General features: G+C 56.4%; 1 protein-coding gene across 1 annotated transcript; it reads left to right on the top strand.

The window, feature by feature from the left end:
* The first annotated feature begins 6177 nt into the window (after nucleotides 1-6177).
* Nucleotides 6178-16873, top strand: CERCAM (cerebral endothelial cell adhesion molecule). Its single transcript, XM_036261562.1, has 13 exons — nucleotides 6178-6383; nucleotides 7789-7899; nucleotides 8051-8168; nucleotides 8928-9062; nucleotides 9227-9431; nucleotides 11741-11860; nucleotides 12181-12257; nucleotides 12383-12489; nucleotides 13327-13459; nucleotides 14696-14823; nucleotides 15003-15206; nucleotides 16076-16328; nucleotides 16654-16873. The coding sequence occupies exons 1-12, from the start codon at nucleotides 6178-6180 to the stop codon at nucleotides 16326-16328; spliced, it is 1797 nt and encodes a 598-aa protein (XP_036117455.1). The 3' UTR covers nucleotides 16654-16873.
* Nucleotides 16874-18633: the final 1760 nt, after the last annotated feature.

The raw sequence follows: 18633 nt of genomic DNA, 5'->3' as shown, positions 1-18633 counted from the left end.
GCTGCCCGGGAAAAACAGCTGGCCTGGCCCCAGCCTCCTGAGGACGAGGCAGAGCCTCAGAGGACACTCCACATCGTGGGGCCTGGGAGAGGAAGGCCTGGCCAAGAGGGAGTCCTTTGGAGTGGGTGTGGGTGTTGGGTGGGACTAGGAGATGAGGGTGCGTAGGCAGATTCCTAGAGCAGAGGCCAAGGTATGCTAGGTCTAAGCGGAGAGAACAGGGTGACTCCAGCAGGACCTGGGGAACTCTGTCTCCCCTCAAAGAGCAAAGATGAGGGGCAGGGGAGCAGATGGGGGGCAAGTCTGTGCTCAGTCCTGGGTCCTTTGGGAACTGAGCTTGGAACCTGAGGTGGGAGGGAGCCCAGGCGCGGCTCCTAGAATCCTATCTGCTGAGCTGCACCCAGGACCAGAAGTGGGGTGTGGGCTCTTCCTCTGGCCAGGATCTTGGGTTCTCTTGACCACAAAGCAGGACAGGGGCCCAGAGAGCCCCCAACCCAGGCGACGTGAAGCTGGCAGCTGGTAAGAAAGAGCTCCATCCAAGCATCCTCTCAGTTGTGGGCCCCGCTTGCAGTCCGCTTGGGAACCCCAACCTGGGGGCTCTGTTTGGGCCCTGGGGTACCTCCAGGCTGCCCCCACCCACTGGCAGGGAAATGGCACCTGAGACCTCACATGAGGTTTGGTAGGCAAAGGGTTAATGGGAGTGTGGCCAGAGTCCACTAGACAAGAGCCCCCTGCCTGGCTCTTGACCCCCAAGTCCCACAGGCCAGACACCCCTAATTTCTCTCTGACCAAGGGGTGTCCTCTAGCCCACCTTCCTAACCTTCAAGATGAGGGGGCTGACCCCACCTGCGGTGTGCCAACCTCAGGGCTGCTCCTCTTCCTGTGAAGGCCACCCTGCAGAGCCTTTGCCAGTGGGCAGACCTTGGAGTTGAGGCTCCCAGCAGGAAGAAGGACTGGGGAGGGGGACATTTCTTCTGGGGTCTTTATTTCCTGATGCCGGAGTGAAGCCTAAGGTGCTGGCGCCACCCCCTGGCCTTGGTCAGAATTACAGCGGCTGAGGGATGGGAGTGAAGATGCTGTGGGAGGAGAAACCCCGAGCTCAGCTAGATGTTGGTCCGGGATGCTCTGTGTCCTATTCAGACAGATGGGCCCAAGTGTTGTTTCTAGGTATGTATCCTACATGACCTGGAAAACGAGGCCTTAGGCCCCATAGAACAGCTTAGCTTGCTTCAAAATCACCAGGAAGCTCATTGGTTTAACCTCCACTCCCAGAATTTTTGATCCGTTAGGTGTGGGGTGGGGCTTAGGAATTTGCACTAGTAACAGTTTTCTGGTGGGGTTGCTGCTGGCTGATCCAGGGACCATGCTTGAGAACCACTACTTTAGAAATGCTGTGAATTTGGCCCAATGTTACCTTTGTAGACTATGTCATTATCTATTTTGGAGCAAAAAAAAAAAGAAAGTGTAAATGGGAGTACAGGTGCTTGATCGGGCCACCTACACGGTGACATCATCTTTCTGTTGCCTGGCTGGCCCTGCTCCAGGGCTGGGGATAAAATGGTAGTGGAGGCGGACAGGTCCCTGCCTCCGAGCTCACAGCCAAGCAGGTCTGGCATGTGATCTTTCCACCTGGAAGTTTAAAAGGCAGTTCAAAATACAGCCCCAAAGAGAACCCAATTTATATTTCACCTTCTTAGGTCTCCCCCGTTCAGTAACTAGCCCACTGTCCAGCTCGGTTGCCAGCCCTGTAGGTCATCCTGATTTCTAAACCTGTTACACACCTCAATCCTGCCCACCGTCATCTCTCACCGCACGAGAGTCTCCCGGCTTCCTTTCTTGCCCCCGTGGTCCACCCTCCGAGCTGCAGCCATGGCAGTCCTTTTAAAATTTATTTATTTATTTAATTTTTAAAATCCTCACCTGAGGATAGTTTTCTATTTATCTTCAGATAGAGTGGAAGGTGGGGAGAGAGAGAGACATTGATGTCAGAGGAATGCATTGACTGGTTGCCTCCAACACGACCCAGACCAGGGCTATGGACGAACCACAACCAAGGTATGTGCCCTTGACCAGAATCAAACCCATGACTCATTGGTCCCTGGGCCGACACTCTAACCACTGAGCCAAACCAGCCAGGTCTATTTATTTATTTATTTTAAAATATGTTTTTATTGCCCGGCCGATGTGGCTCAGTGGTTGAGCATCCCATGCACCAAAATGTCACCGGTTCAATTCCTGGTCAGGGCACATGGCCAGATTGTGGGCCAGATCCCCAGTGGGGGGCCTGCAGGCCAATCGATGTTCTCTCATCAGTGTTTCTATTTCTCTCTCTCTCTCTTCCTCTCGCTCTAAAATCAATAAAAGTAAAAATGTTTTTATTGATTTTTTTAGAGAGCAAGGAAGGGAAAGAGAGAGAGAAACATCGATTGGCTGCCTCCTGCATGCCCCCTGCTGGGGATCGAGTCTGAAACCCGTGCATGTGCCCTGACTGAGAATCTAAGGGACCTCTCAGTCCATGGGACCATGCTCAATCTACTGGGCCACACTGGCTGAGCTATCACAGTCTTTTAAAGACAAATCATTTCACTCTTTTGGTTATCCTTGACAATGTCTTCTCATTGTACTTTTAAAAAATTCAAACACCTGCAGTGGCTTCAAGGCCCTAGATGGTCCTCATCTCTCACCTGGCTCACTTCACTCCAACCACCCAGGCCCCCTGGCTTGTTCCCACCACAGGACATTGGCCCCGCCTGCTCCCTCCACATTGAACACCGTTCCTCCAGAACCGCCCTTGGCTGGCTCCCCTTATGCTCTGTGATGTCAACATTACCTCCCACCCTCAGCTGCTCTCTGTTCTTATCAATTTGTTTTATTTTGTTCATAGCATTACTGTTCTTTGAAACTATTAGTTTATCAGCTGTTGTTTCCTGTCTGTCCCTTCTTACCAGAATGTGAGTGCCCGAGGAACAGAATGGTTTGTCTTGGGCACCCCAGTACCTAGAGTTCTGCTTGCACCTAGCATGTGTTCCATAAACACTTGAATGAATGGGGTTATACAGGATGCCATGTAGGGGTATGTCCCTTAGACATGACATGGGGAAGGCTTTCCAGAGGAATGAAGTTTAAGCTGAGACTGGAGGGCCTGTAGGAGTTGACTAGAAAGACTAGTCCAAGCAGAGGAACAAGAAAGGATGCGGGAAGGTCCTAAAGCATTAAGTGTTCTGGAAATTGTACATAGTCCAGTTTGGCTGGAGCAGAAGACTGGGTGAGGAGAGGCCAGAGGAGTTGAGGAGTCATGCAGGGCCTCATTGCCCCTTGAGGGGTTTGAGTTTTGCTGAGGGCAATAGGCAGCCCTCCCACTCCATCAAGGGTGTTAATGTCAGGCATTTTAGAAAGGAGTGCAGCCCTGGCCAGATTGGCTCAGCGGTTAGAGCGTCGGCCTGCGGTCCGGAGAGTCCCGGGTTCGGTTCCCGCTAAGGGCACGCGTGCCTCGGTTGCAGTTTGTCCCGGCCCTGGTTGGTCGTGCGGGTGGCAGCCACTCGATGTGTCCCTTCACGTCGATGTTTCTCTCTCTCTCTCTCCCTTCCTCTCTCTCCCTCCCACTCTATCTGTACAAAAAAAAAAATGGAGCCCTGGCTGGTTTGGCTCAGCGGTTAGAGCGTCGGCCTGCGGTCCTGGGAGACCCGGGTTCGGTTCCCGCTAAGGGCGCGTACCTCGGTTGCAGTTTGTCCCCGGCCCTGGTCGGTTGTGCAGGTGGCAGCCACTCGATGTGTTCCTTTCACATCGATGTTTCTCTCTCTCTCTCTGTTCCCCTCTCTCCCTCCCACTCTACCTGAACAAAAAGTGGAAGAATGTCCTCGGGTGAGGAGAAAAAAAAAAGAAAAAAAAATGGAAAAATATCCTTGGATGAGGATTAAAAAAAAAAAAAGAAAGGAGTGCAGAATGGTCGCCAGGGAGAAAGCCTGGGAGGTGCAGGGGAAGGTGAGTGGTGCTGATGCCGAGCCAAGCGAGTAAAAAGTAAAGAGGTGGCCACGTGCAGGAGATGTTGAGGAGGTGGTCTTGCCAGGACGAGGTGATGGATTGGGCTGAGAGAGGGGCTTGTGATCAGTGACACCCAGGTCTCCAGCTTGAGGGACTCCGTGGGTGGAAGTATCATTCCCAAGAGTTGGGAGGCCATCAGAGGGGGAGCAGGTTTGGGGAAAAGACTGAGGTTCTGTTTTGGACAGATGGAATTTGGGTCTAGGTGGGCCGTAGAGACACATGTCAGTTTTCCAGAAATGGGAAGTAAGAAGTCCACGTAGTCAGCTGCTCAAGAGACCCCTCTTGGATGAGGACGTGTTCACTGGGGGGAGTGGCCAGGAGAATGCTGGTCTTGGCAAGAGCAGTTTTGCTGGAGCAGCCTTGGCCTGTGTCAAGTTCTTAACGGAGATGAGGAAATAAAACAGAGCAGAGCAGATTCCCCTTCAAGAAGTTTGGAAGGGAAGAGAGGTAGGGCAGCAGCTAGGGCCGGCAGGCAGCTTGGTGTTTTGTATTTTAAGTTGAGAGAAATTGAAGTCCTTTGGAATGTGAAGTTAGGATCCAGAAGAGAGGGAGGTTAGTGATCCAGGAAGGCCAAGGGGATGGCCTTTGGAGCCCAGGGGTGGTTATGTCATGAGGAAAGGATGCCTCTTCCATTGTACCAGATGGTGAGAGCAGAGGCCGGCTTAGGGCAGGAGATGGAAGGTTTGGAGGCTGGAAATGAGAGTTCCCAGGTGATGGCTTCTATTTTCTCCAGAAAGTGGCAGGGAGAGGCCTTAGGCCTTCCACTGCAGGGCCACTGGCCGGGAAGTGGTCCCACCGGGAAGGAAGCTCTGACGGGGTCTGGTGGAGGCCTTGGGGCCAGGCTGGAGACCTGGACTCCAGGGTTCAATGCCTCCACATCCTGCCCCATCACTAGGCAAGTCCATTCCCTGCTGGGCCCCACCCCTTCCCCTCTCAGTGGACACAGTGTGCGCAGGCTTAGCCTTCCTCCCTGACCCGGGGAAGAGGCTGAAGGGAGACCCAAAGGTGTCATAGGAACGTAGGCTTTCCTGGTGCGTGGGTGGGGGTGGTGAATGTAAGGGGAGCCTGGCTGCTTCTCCAGTCCTGTCCTCCAGCCCCAGAAATTCTTCCTGGGGCCAGGCTCAAAAAGCTTCAAGGTGTCCTTGCAACCCCACCCAGATGAGGACCTGAGGTTCAGGGAAAGCGGCCGGCCTGCCTGCCTCCGGTGGGTGACAGATGTCAGCTGGAACCTACCACTGGGGCCTCCAGGCCCCTCTCCTTTCCTGCCTTCTCCTAAGAGAGCCCGGAGACCCCTTTCCATCTCAGCCGGGACCAGAACCCCAATTCTGCCCCCGGGGAGATTGTATCCCCTGCTCTGAAAGGGGCTGAGACACCCTGAGGGGCTGTGTGGTGCCTCCTAGTTCTGCACGCAGTCTAAGAGTGGACTTTTCTCTCTCAAAGGATCGAAGCTGTGCTGGTACCGGCGACAGAGGCGAGGACGACGACGCGCGGGGGACACCAAGCTCGGACCGCAGCAGGATGGCGCGCCCAGGTCAGGCGGACCCCTCCGCACCCGTCAAGCGGGACTCGATTTCAGGCCCACGCGTTCCTCCTGCTCTGCGAAGTTCCGTCTGGGCCCGCCAGGGGGCGCCGGGGGCGGCGGGGGCGGGGCCGAGGAACCCGGGAAGGGCCGTGAGGAGTCTGTCCTACCCGCGGGGTGGGTGGCTGAGGTCCGAGGATCCGACATTGAGCCGAGGAATCCGGATTCAGGGGCGTCGGGCAATCGGTGAAGCCGGGTTTGGGGGACTGCACGCTCAGGGATTTGGAGCGCAGCTTCGCAGACGCCGTCGGGAAGGCTCGGATGCCGTCACCCCCGACCCTCCCCTCCTCCCCCCACCCCCTCCGGCGTCTAGCCCGGAGGGGGCTGCTCCGGGGTTGCGTCTGGGGCGGCTCTCGGGGCCCTGGCCCAACAGAGGACATTTGAAAATCCCCGTATAGGGGTGAGGAGTGGGGGCCCACTTTGGGGGGATACATTACCCTCATTCTCCTCTGGGCTCTCTCGGCCCCACCCGCCCCGGGCCCCGCCCCGGCCCAGCCACGCTGCCCACTCCCCTCGCGGGCCGGGAGCCCCGGGGGCCGCCGCCACCGCTGGAGCTCGCCATGCGCACTGCTCACGCCGCCCCGCTGCTCCAGCTGCTGCTCCTGCTGGGACCCCGGCTCCAGGTTACCGGCATCGCGGAGCCGCCGCCGCCACCGCCGCCTGCCGTGGTCCTTGCCATCCTGGCCCGCAATGCTGAGCACTCGCTACCCCACTACCTGGGCGCGCTGGAGCGTCTGGACTACCCTCGGGCCCGGCTGGCCCTCTGGTGAGAGAGACCCAGGCATTGGCACCCACCTACTGGGCATCAGCCCCCAGCCCAAGATGGGCCATCTGCTCCCTGTCCAGACACCACCCAGACAGGCTCCTCCCCTGGCAGACAGGCCCTCCACAGCCCACAGCCCCAGGCAGGACCTGGTAACCCCCTGGCCGTGCAGACTGACCTCTGAGGCCTTAGGTCGACCCTAGGACACCCACCCTGGCGCTCACTTCTCTTACTACCTCCTCAGGGTGTAAGTTGGGCCCAGCCCCTCTTGCTGTCAGTGCCCAAACTCAGCCCCGTGGGACCTGTAGTTGGCATGATTTGGAGTGGAGCAGACAGGAATAGGTGGCGTCCCCTGGGGGCTGAGGTGGCAGGGATCAGCAGCACTGGGGGTTCCTGGGTAGCAGCGGGGTGCTGTCAGCTCTGGGCTCCAGGCTGCTCTGCAGGGGAGTCACACCTGCTCCCACTCCCACTAGGCTGGTTCCAGACCCTGTAGAGGGCTGGTCCTGCCAGCTCGTGGCAGTGCCCCCTCTCTGGTATCCCACCCTCAGGCGTCCCCACAAGGCACTGGATTCAGAGGCCACAATCTGTGGCAGCCAGAACAGGAAGGAGTCTCAAGCTGAGGTTGGGGATAAAACGGGAGAAATGACAAACTACCCCTCACAACACACCAAACTTGGGGGTGGAGCTGTGGCCTGGGGAGGCTGCCCACAATTACCACAGTTTGGGAGTTCTTAGATCCCACCCCTACGGGACTTGACACGTAGTTAGTCTTCATTTCTGGGGAATTGGTTTAAAGGGACAGTGTCACCTAAAACCTGGGCTCTTCGCTGAACCTCCTACCCCCACTCAGTCATGGGAGCCCCTTGCACAGGAGAGGAGAAGCTATGTTTTGTGTCAACTGAGCTTGGGCCCATCAGCACTTCTTAGGGACACTCAGTGTGGTTTGGTCCTTATTACAACCTCTGGGCAGAGAGAAGCGTCAGCTCTTCTGTCCAGTCCTGACTCGGGAAGGGGCTAACCTGTGGTCACACAGCAAGGAAGGAAGGTAACCAGGCAATGTGGCAGGTGTGTTCTTCAAAACTGAGGTACTTTTCATCTTTCAAAATGCGCTCGAGTTCTGTTATCTCAGCTTGCTGGGCTGGTTCCAGCCCTGGCAGGTCATCTTATAGTTCTAGAGGAAGAAAGTGAAGCCCAGAGGGGGACGGGACTTGCCTTAGGTCACACAGTGGGGTCACAGATCTGTCATGGGGACTTGGCTGCCTGCTTTCAGCCCCTTCTCTGTAACATACCTACTGCCACTGCTCCTAGAGAAGTCAGCCTCACGGGGGGTGTGGCTCCGGGGTCAAGGCCGCCTCGGGGTTTGGTCCTCCTGTGGCTGCACCCCTCACCCTTCCTCCTTTGTCCTCAGGTGTGCCACGGACCATAATGTAGACAACACCACAGAGATGCTGCAGGAGTGGCTGGCCGCTGTGGGCAATGACTATGCAGCCGTGGTGTGGAGGCCCGAGGGAGAGCCCAGGTGGTGATCTAGGGGGAAGATAGGCAACAGCTGCAACCAGAGAGGAAAAGTGGCAGCCCAAACCGCAGCCTGCAGGCCGGGGCTCCGTCCACCGCCCTGCAGAGGCACAGGCACCTCCCCCATGGGAACATCTCATCTCTTTACCCCTCAGGTCCTACCCAGACGAAGAGGGTCCCAAGCACTGGACCAAAGAAAGACACCAGTTTCTGATGGAGTTGAAGCAGGAAGCCCTGACTTTTGCCAGGGACTTAAGGGCAGACTATATCCTGGTAAGAAAGCCTGGCCTAGGATTGGGCTTCCCATATGTGCCGAGATCTGTTCCTGACAGAAATGGTGTGACAGCCTCCTGTAGGCTAGCATTCTGGGTCAGAAACCAGACAAGGTATTGAGCTTGGACCCCTATGCTTGAACTCAGACTAGATATTAAGCCTGAATTCCTGAGACAGATCCAGGGTATACAATGAGCCTAGCTCCCTGAACTAGAGCTCAGAATAGGTCTTCGGCCCTGGCCAGTTTGGCTCAGCGGTTAGAGCGTCGGCCTGCGGTCCTGAGAGACCCGGGTTTGGTTCCTGCTAAGGGCACGTACTTCGGTTGCAGTTTGTCCCCAGCCCTGGTTGGTCGTGCGGGTGGCAGCCACTCGATGTGTCCCTTCACGTCGATGTTTCTCTCTCTCTCTCCCTCCCACTCTATCTGTACAAAAAAAATGGAAAAATATCCTCGGGTGAGGATAAAAAAAAGAATAGGTCTTCGGATCTACTCCCTAAGTCAGGTCTCAGGTAAAGTTCTTAGGTCTGCAATGTAATCCTTGTCTCTAGAACCAACCCCTGAGCCAGAGCCCTAGACTAGATCCTTGGTCCAGAAACAGATCTACTAATTTGTAGGTCAGACCTCTCTAAGGGATTACCATTGGATTCTGGGAGCCACTTCTGGGTCTCTGGTAATCTGGAGGGATCCCATTCAGAGGGATCCCAACCTGGGAGGTTGTGGCCCAGGCAAGGCTGGGGTCTGTGACATCCCTCTCCTCAAAGTTTGCAGATACAGACAACATTCTGACCAACAACCAGACACTGCGGCTTCTGATAGAGCAGGGACTGCCCGTGGTGGCCCCCATGCTGGACTCCCAGACCTACTACTCCAATTTCTGGTGTGGGATTACTCCACAGGTGAGGCCGGGAATACGGACCTCAGGAAGCTTGAGGTTCTGGGAGGAGGGACACCGACAGACAGCAGAGAGTCTGAGGGCCTTGGGGTCTGTGTGCCATGGCCGGGAGCAGCATTCTTGGGATGGAGGGGGCCCTCTCACTGCCCAGAGCACCCCCTTCCCCAGGGCTACTACCGCCGCACAGCTGAGTACTTCCCCACAAAGAACCGCCAGCGCCGGGGCTGCTTCCGGGTCCCCATGGTCCACTCCACCTTCCTGGTGTCCCTGCGGGCGGAGGGGGCAGCCCAGCTCGCCTTCTACCCCCCTCACCCCAACTACACCTGGCCCTTTGATGACATCATCGTCTTCGCCTACTCCTGCCAGGCTGCTGGTGAGGACAGCTCTCCTTGATCGTTTCTTGGAAGTCTCTAGGCCTTTGCACATGCTGTTCTGTGCTTTGCATGCCCTTCCCGCTCTACATTTAATCTTTTTTTTTTTTTTTTTTTTTTATCCTCACCCGAGGACATTTTTCCATTTCTTGTTCAGATTGATTGGGAGGGAGAGAGAGAGAGAGAAACATCAAAGTGAAAGGGACACATCGAGTGGCTGCCTCCTGCACGACCCAACCAGGCCCAGGGACAAACTGCAACCGAGGTACGTGCCCTTAGCAGGAACCGAACCCGGGCCTCTCTAGACCGCAGGCCGACACTCTCACCGCTTAGCCAAACTGTCCAGGGCTCTACACTTAATCTTAACTCCTGTTTGTCCTTTGGGTCATACATAGCCTTCCTTGAGCCCACTACTCCAGTGGGTTAGATTTTTCTTCTGGCTGTCTACATTGTGGCACTTTTGTGGATTCCTTCATTAGGCAAATATTCAGGGAGCACCTACCATGTGCCAGGTACTGGGGAGATAGTAGTGAGTAAAAGCAGGCAGTTCTGCCCTCCTGGAGTCTCCCTTCCTGTCAATCGAAGGTGCACATAAATCAATGTCCAATCACAACTGTGACAGGAAAGGAGAACTTCTTGATTGTAGGTGCTCTGGGGACTTAGACTAGAGTTGGTCCAATCAGGGAAAGCTTCCTGGAGGTTGTGGACTTTGGGATCTAAAGTATGGGCAGGATTAACAAGGCAAACAGCGGGAAGGCACGTCGGACAACAGGCCCAGCAGGTGCACAGGCCCATGGTGGCAGGAGACACAAGAAGACGGGTGATGGCACAGTTAAGGGATGGAGGGCCTGGTGCGCTGAGGCAGGAAAGGCAGGCAGGGCCAGCTACTGTGGACTCAACTGCCAAGCATCTGGGCTTTAGCCTGCGAGTGTTGGGCAGCCGAGAGGATCACGGGGTGGGTTTGAACACTGAGAAGATCACTCTGGGTGTTGGTGGTTATTTTAAGGTGAGTTACCTGAAAGAGTTTGGGTTTGGCTGGCTGAATTCTGCTCTGAGGAAGACTTGCAGGTGAGAGCGAGGCAGACACGGGTGTGGGCTAAGGTTTCTGAGAAGGCTGCAGAGAATGTAATTCAGGCTGTGGGCTGAGGGGTGGCGGGGACGGGACGATCTCTGCCAGTGGCCGGGTGACGGGTTAGTCCAGGAGTGGCTGGAGAGAGGAGCGGTGTCCTGGGCTGGAGCGCACGAGGTGTTGGCAGCGTCTGTGGTGCAGACACGCAAGGAGAAAAGAATCACGTGTGAAAAACAAGGGAAACAAATACACGGAGAAAAAAATGAGAAGCAGCAGAATCTTTTTTTGTTGCTACTACCTCGTCAAGTATGAGCCATGGTGAATTGGCCGGCGGTTTCAAGGAGTTTAGTGACCGGTGGTTTTGTCACCATGGTTCATGCTCCTGTCACCTGGCTTGAGAGCCCCTGCTCTGGGCCAGGCTCTGCTCGATGCTGGGCATGGGGTTACCTTTAAACAGATACCGTGTGCCCACCACTGCAGAGTTCACGGTCTTTAGAAGGTAAAGAGTAAATATGATAAAGGTGACAAATCTTGAAGGAATAAAAAGGCTGTCAGTGGGGGGCAAGAGAGAATGTGAGGTTGAGTGTAGGGATCTGGGCAAAAGGTGGTGGATGGTGCTAGATGGGGCTGGATCTGGGCAGAGGGGAGAGACGGAGGGCGTGAAGCAGTGACTCCACAGCGTGGTGGCCCAGGGCTGGTCACTGGCTGGGTACGGGCTCTGTCTTGCTCACCATGCTTGCCCTGGCACCCAGCAGGTGCTCCTGAAACATCTGTTTTTTGTTTTGTTTTTCATCCTCACCCAAGGACATTTTTCCATTTTTTGTTCAGATAGAGTGGGAGGGAGGGAGAGAGGGAGAGAGAGAAAAACATCGATGTGAAAGGGACACCTCGAGTGGCTGCCACCCACACAACCCAACCAGGGCTGGGGACAAACTGCAACCGAGGTACATGCCCTTAGCGGGAACCGAACCCGGGTCTCTGTGGACCGCAGGCCAACGCTCTAACCGCTGAGCCAAACTGGCCAAGGCCCGAAACATCTGTTAAATGAATAAAACCACCTCAGAGGAGAGCTCCATTAGATTTTCTTTTTTTTTAGCTAAGTTCTTTCTCTCACCAATGTCACAGGTGGGGACATGGGGTCTCAGAGGACGCACACTGGGACACTGGCAGGACTGGGCCCGGGGCCTCTCAGCTGGATTCTGAGAGCCCTGCCCCTGGCACTCACCCAGCCTCTCTCCGCAGGGGTCTCGGTTCACGTGTGCAATGAGCACCGTTATGGGTATATGAACGTGCCCGTGAAGTCCCACCAGGACCTGGAGGAGGAGAGGGTCAACTTCATCCACCTGATCTTGGAGGCACTAGGTGAGGGCTGGGAGCTGAGATACTCCCTGCTGCCACCACTCCCTGCCTCCCCATGTGCCCCTTCTCCCAGGCCCCAGACCTGACAGCATTGGGCTTGGAGTCCCAGCCCAACCTTAACTCATTCCCTGACTAGGCAAGTCCTATTCTCTGCTGGGCCTCAGCCTCCTCATCTATGCAGTGGAGGCAGGTGGATCTGTGATCTCTGAGGACCCTTCCTGTTGGGAGTTCTGCTGAAGGGGCAGGAATAGGGGGGAAGGACTCCAGGGTCACTGCTGACAAGAGCCACAGGGACTCACAATTCAGGGTGCTTTCCTCTGCAGTGCACGGGCCCCCTATGTGGGCCTCGGCTCATGTGTCCCGGCCCCCAAAGAGTCCCACCAAGATGGGATTTGATGAGGTAAGTTCTCTCAGCCTGCAGGACTGGGGTCAGGAGGTGGGGGTGTCAGGAGGTGGGCCCTCCCTTCCCTCCCCCTCCTCTTCCCTGCACCCACTCCTCACTGCCCCCTCTCCTGCCTTCTCCAGGTCTTTGTCATCAGCCTGGCCCGCAGGCCCGACCGGCGTGAGCGCATGCTGCGCTCACTCTGGGAAATGGAGATCTCTGGGCGGGTGGTAGATGCTGTGGATGGCCGGTGAGGCTCCCTGGGGATGGGGCCTGGGCAGCTGGGGGGCAGTGTGGCCCCTGGGAGCTCCCTGGTGTGGGAAAAGCAGATGAATGAGTTGAATGAGTTTCCTGTTCCAGAAGGTATTCAAATAGGGCCTGAGTAATTCTGTCTCAGCGAGTCCCAGAGCAGACAGAACCATGCAGGGCACCCATCCTCGGCCCACTGGAGGAAGCAGAGTCCAGTGGTTAAGGCCCAGAAGCTCCTGGCTTAGGTTCCAGCTCTGCCACTTATCAGCTGTGTGACTTTGACAGGTCACCTGCCCCTCTCAGCCCTGTTGTGTAAATGGTGAATCATGGAGTCTTCCTCTTAGGGGTTTGTGAGGGTTTGGGGTCTGACACAGTAAGTATTCCACAGGTTAGGTGTCTTCATGATTACTGTCAGGGTTATTCTCCACCCTGGACGAGATCCCTGATACGTGGGGTGGGAGCATTCCCCAGGGACCCCAGGGTTGGCCAGCCTCACGTGCCTGTTGCTGTTTGCTGCGTATGCCCCAGCCCTTCTGATCGAAGAGTATCCATCCTTTGCTTGGGCCTCTGCCATGTGCCCCACATTCACCCTGGGATGCACCCCCCTCAGGCCATCTCCCACCTCCCCACGCCACCCCCTCCCCTGTGGGGCACCCCTACCCAAGGTGGCTGCAGTTTCCCCGATCCAATCACTGATGGCTTCAGGCCACACGAAGCAGTGACAAGGCTGACACCATCTTCAAACCAGACTCCAGTGTGACTGAGCTGACATGCACCGCCAGGCAGCCTGGATGGTCCTGGCAGGCACCACTCACCCCATTATTCCTGTCTCCCTCAGGACGCTCAACAGCAGTATCATGAGGAGCCTCGGTGTGGACCTGCTCCCTGGCTACCAGGACCCCTACTCGGGCCGCACGCTGACCAAGGGCGAGGTGGGCTGCTTCCTGAGCCACTACTCCGTCTGGGAGGAGGTGAGAACTCGGCCCTCAGCCCATGCCCTCTGGGAGAGCAGGTGGTGCATGAATACATAACAGATGGCCAGCAGCTTTAAACCTCCTGTGGCCAACCCTGCCCCTCGGTCATTCTAGTCTCTGTTGAGCACCTACCGTGTGCTAGGAGACACTGTCTCAGAGAATGCGAAGGTGAACAAGGAAAGTGCAGCCCTCACTCTCCTGGGGCTCAGGGCCCAGAGGAGGGCACTGGAATCGAGAAGGAACCCACTTGTCTCAGAAGGCGGGTGTACAGGCTGCTCTAAGGTGTGGACTGGCCTGGACTTCCGGCTTGGCCTGGGGTCCGCGTGGGCCTGCCATTGACAGAAGAGCCTTTTTAGCAAAAAACAAAAAACAACAATAAGAGCAAAGGCCTTGAGGCAGGAGGGAATTCAGGGGTGAAAAGAAGAAAGGCCTCAGGGTGCCTCAATCCAGGGCCAGGGGCTTGTGTCCCATTGAGAGGCCACTGCTAGGACACTGGCCCCCAAGGTGACCCCTCCAGAAGATAGTACACAGATTCTCTCCTTGTTTTTATTTTCTGCTGTGGCCAAGCTACATGTGTGTGAGCTTATATTTCCATTGGTTTTCCACTGTCCGTGAACAAACTGACAGATGATGTACATTTCACCATTTGCTGAGCTGAGTTCGGTTCTGTTCACATTTCCAAAAGTTACAGAAAGTGCTTTTTCTTAGGGATGTTGGGGCTAGGGTCTCCCCACCCCCACCCAGCCCAGCTTCCTTTAGGAAAGCTCAGGAGGCCGAAGTGAGGACCTGAGCCCTGGCGTCCAGCAGGTGCAGGTTCAGATCCTGGCTCTGCCACTTCCTGTCTGTATCCTGGGACAAGTGGTTTCACCTCCCTGTGCAGTCTCCTCACTGCAGCACAGGGCCACCATGTGCGCTGCCCCGGAGGGTCCCTGGCAGTAGGCAGTGGCACTGTGCACCTGGGGCGCAGCAGCACTCAGTGGAGGCGGCATGGTTCCGATTGCCGTCATGAGCCTCCTTGGAGAGCCAGCCGGGGTCTGGAGGGCCTGAATGCCAGAGCGAGACGTTGGGGTTTCAGTCCCCAGGCAGTGCAAGCCCTGGCCCTGGAGCAGCCGAGTGACGTCGTCAGGACTGAGTACCTGGCATGTAACTGAGGCCAGGGAGGGCGTCTGTGTTAGCCAGGGGGAAGGGGAGCCCAAACCTAAAGAGCAACCCCCACCCTGCCTCTCACCACAGGTGGCTGCCAGGGGCCTGGCCCGGGTCGTGGTATTTGAGGATGATGTGCGCTTTGAGAGCAACTTCAAGAGGCGTTTGGAGAGGCTGATGGAGGAGGTGGAGGCAGAGAAACTTCCATGGGATCTGATGTAGGCAGCCTGCACCTGGGCCAGGGGCAAGGGAGAGGGGCAGGCCTCTGGGGGCTCTGCCTCCTCCTGCTTGGAGCCTTCTTTCCCCCATCCTGGTCCTGGAGGATGGGCTTGGGGGAAGGGTTCTGTGACATGCCAGGACCTACGATGACTCCTGGGATCCTTGCCGTCACCTGCAGCTACCTCGGCCGGAAGCAGGTGAACCCTGAGGAAGAGGTGGCTGTGGAGGGGCTGCCACGCCTGGTGGTGGCCGGGTACTCCTACTGGACACTGGCCTATGTCCTGAGCCTGGCGGGCGCCCGAAAGCTGCTGGCCTCCCAGCCCCTGCGCCGGATGCTGCCTGTGGACGAGTTCCTGCCCATTATGTTTGACCAGCATCCCAAGTGAGTCTCAGGTGGGGGCAGGCAGGCCCACCTCAGCAAGTAGTATATCCCCTGGCTGGGCAGGTAAGGAGACGGAGGCCGGCAAGGCTGAGTCACTTCTTCCAGGTCACCAAGGAGTAGTTGAGGAGGCCAGCCTCGCCCTGGAGTCAGACCACCCTAAGTGTGCATTCTCTGCTGGCCATGTGGGGGGTTTTGTTTCGTTTTGTTTTAATCCTCACCTGAAGATATTTTTCTGTTAGAGTGGGAAGGAGGGGGAGACAGGGAGAGAGAGAGAGAGAAACATTGATATGAGAGAGAGAGACATTGACTGGTTGCCTCCCACACGACCCCGACCAGGGCAGGGGATGAACTGCAACTGAAGTACATACCCTTGACCGGAATTGAACCCACAACTCTTCGGTCTGCGGGCTGACGCTCTAACCGGCTATATGGCTGTATGGTTTTAATATGTTTTTATTGATTTTCGAGAGAGAGAGAGAGAAACATGGATGTGAGAGAGAAACATTGATCAGTTGCCTCCTGCATGTGCCCTGACCTGTGATCAAACCTGCAACCTGAGCATGTGCCCTGACGGAATCTAACTGGCGACCTTTCAGTGCACAGGACAACTCTCAACCAGCTGAGCCACACCTGCCAGGGCTCTGTTGGCCATGTGGTTTTTAGTTAAACGACTTCCCAGTTCTGGGCCTCAGTTTCCTCATCTGGAAAATGGGGCTAAGAGAAACCATGCCTCTCACGTTTGTTGTGAGGTCTAGATGGGGAGGGCAGGGAGGTACTGTGGGCAGGCAAGGTGCCTGGCTCCAGGCCAGCATGAGGTCTGGGTGCAGGGACTCACCCCAGCCCTCATAAGCTGCCCTCCCACCCCACAGCGAGCAGTATAAGGCACACTTCTGGCCTCGGGACCTGCGGGCCTTCTCTGCGCGGCCCCTGCTTGCTGAACCTACTCACTATGCGGGGGATGCAGAGTGGCTCAGTGACACGGAGACATCCTCACTCTGGGACGACGACAGTGGCCGCCTCATCAGCTGGAGTGGCTCTCACAAGACCCTTCGTGGTCCCCGCCTGGACCTGGCTGGCAGCAGTGGTCACAGCCTCCATCCCCACCCCAGGGACGAGCTCTAGGTGAGGGTGGGGTGTGGAGTTTTCTCTCCCCTTCTGTGGCCAACTCTGCATCTGGGTCTGTTTTCTCCTCAGCCTGTCTTCTCTGTCTCTCTGGCCTTGTCTCCATTTGTGTCTGGCTGGGTCTGCATTTCTCTATCCACTTCTAGCTCTTTCTCTCTATGTCTGTCTCTGGCTCTCTCTGATTCTCCGTATCTGTTGGTGTCTCTCTCTCTCTCTCTGCTCACCTCTGACTCTGTCTCTGACTATATCTGTGTCTCTTTCTGTCTCTGCCTCTCACTGTCTGACTCTAGTTCTATTTCTCCTCTTGCCTCTCCTGTCCCACCAGGTCCAGGTGGTGACCAGAGGGTACCCAGGAGCAGACCAAAGCTGTCCAGGAGCAGAGGTGGAGATTGCTGGCAGGAGCCGCCACCAGGGACCACAGACTCAATGGAGACCTGGCTGCCACCTTAGGCATGGCCACTCTGCCCTCTGGCCCCGTCTTACATGGGAAGAAATCAGATGGGTCCCCTTTTCTGAGGTCACATCGTGGAAGGGCTTGCTTGCCTCACAGCCTGGGGTGGAGGGAGGGTGGGAGACTCAAGCTGGGCAGATGCATGAGCCCTGCCCTCACTGAGAACCCAGCTGCTGGGGCCCCTCCACCCCCTTCTACCTCCACCTCAGGCCATCTCCCACTGGCTCAAAGCCTGGGTCTCACCAGGGCCCACCCCTTCCCCGGCCAGTGCGAAGTGCAGGGTGGTGGGACGAGGACCCAGCAGTCAGTAGGCCCTCAATAAAAGCCAGCTGGTGTTTGCACTTTATAATTTTTAGCTCATGGCTAAGCCTCTTTGCTTGTCACGGGGTCTGGAATCTATGGATGAGCAGTTGGAGAGACAGAGTGGGAGGGCAGCCTGGAGTCAGAGTCAGGCCACCTGGCTTCTTCGGCTGCTGGCTGGTGAAGTGGAGGTGGGAAGAGGAGAAGCCCGGCCCACAGTGGGAGCTCACCCATTGGGACTAGCATGGTTGTCATGGGCCTCACCTCGCTGGTCAAGGTGGGCCCAGGTCAGACCCAGGGCTGCTGTTGTCTCCTGCCTTTGGATCTCCACTTGGGTAGCTGGAACCCTCTGGTGGAAGAGCCTGGGGAGATCCAGGGCTCCCCTCCGGCTTGATCAGTGTGACCACCGGAGAATGCTAGGGTGCAGAGCCTGGACCTCGTGGGCCAGGGCACCGTCTGCTGGTATGGGGCCTACCACAGGGAAGGAAGCCTTGAGCATTTGAAATCTGTCCCTGTGCTCTGGGGCAGCAGCAGCAGCAGCAGCAGCTCAGCGTCTGCTCTTCTGCTTGGGAACTACAGGCCTTTCTCTGCCTGCCCCACCCCTTACCCTTCAGAGTCAGGCTTCTGGGCCTCGCAGCTGTCTCAGTAGCTGCACTCGGCAGCTGGAGGGGTGGAAGGTGGCTGCCGTGGCTCCCCAGCACAGGACCATGGCACAGGCAGCTCTAGGTTTCTTTCTTCAGAGGAGCCCCTCTCCCGTGGCAGCCCCTTGACTTCATCTTTTTTTTTTTTTTTTTTTTTTAATGTTTTCATTGATTTCAGAGAGAGAGAAAGGGAGAGATGCCTCGTGGAGCTCACATTCTAGTGAGGGAGGTAGACAGAAATAAGTAAATATTAGAGGGTAAGTGCTGTGGAGAAAGATGAGGGAGGAATGTCAAGAATGATCTGAGAAGTTACCACCTGAACAAGGACTTGGAGGTGAGGGGGCAGGCTATGGGAAATCTGAAAGAAGGCCATTCCAGGCCGAGGGAGCAGCATGTACAAAGGTCCTGAGGCAGGAGCAGGACTGGCAGGTTCAAAAGACAGCAGGGCCCTGGCCGGTTTGGCTCAGCGGTTAGAGCATCGGCCTGCGGTCCGGAGAGACCCGGGTTCGGTTCCCGCTAAGGGCATGTACCTCGGTTGCAGTTTGTCCCCGGCCCTGGTTGGTCGTGCGGGTGGCAGCCACTCGATGTGTCCCTTCACGTCGATGTTTCCCTCTCTCTCCCTCCCACTCTATCTGTACAAAAAATGGAAAAATATCCTCGGGTGAGGATTAAAAAAAAAAAAAAAACAACAGCAGGGAGGCCACTGTGGCTGGAGCAGAGTGAGCAAGGAGGAGCCAAGGTCTGGAGGTTATGGATCCAAGGTCAAGGCCAGAGCAGAGAGGACCCTGGAGGCCACTTTAGCTTTTACTCTGAGATAAGGAGCCCCTGAAGGGTTTCAGACTGAGAAATGACATATTTTAACATGATCCCCCTGGCTACTGTACTGAGAATGAAATGTAGGGTGGTTCAGGGT

Source organism: Molossus molossus, unplaced genomic scaffold (assembly GCF_014108415.1).
Source record: "Molossus molossus isolate mMolMol1 unplaced genomic scaffold, mMolMol1.p scaffold_m16_p_14, whole genome shotgun sequence".
In the NCBI taxonomy this organism is placed as follows: domain Eukaryota; kingdom Metazoa; phylum Chordata; class Mammalia; order Chiroptera; family Molossidae; genus Molossus; species Molossus molossus.
Note: the sequence above shows the minus strand (reverse complement) of the source record. Positions and strands in the feature narration are given on the sequence as shown.

Bases quoted from the DNA above. Each gene is read 5' to 3' on its own strand.
- CERCAM (XM_036261562.1), top strand. From the start codon at position 6,178: ATGCGCACTGCTCACGCCGCCCCGCTGCTCCAGCTGCTGCTCCTGCTG. The intron at 9,432-11,740 runs GTGAGGACAGCT...CTCTCTCCGCAG, and splicing joins CTACTCCTGCCAGGCTGCTG to GGGTCTCGGTTCACGTGTGC. The intron at 13,460-14,695 runs GTGAGAACTCGG...CTCTCACCACAG, and splicing joins ACTACTCCGTCTGGGAGGAG to GTGGCTGCCAGGGGCCTGGC.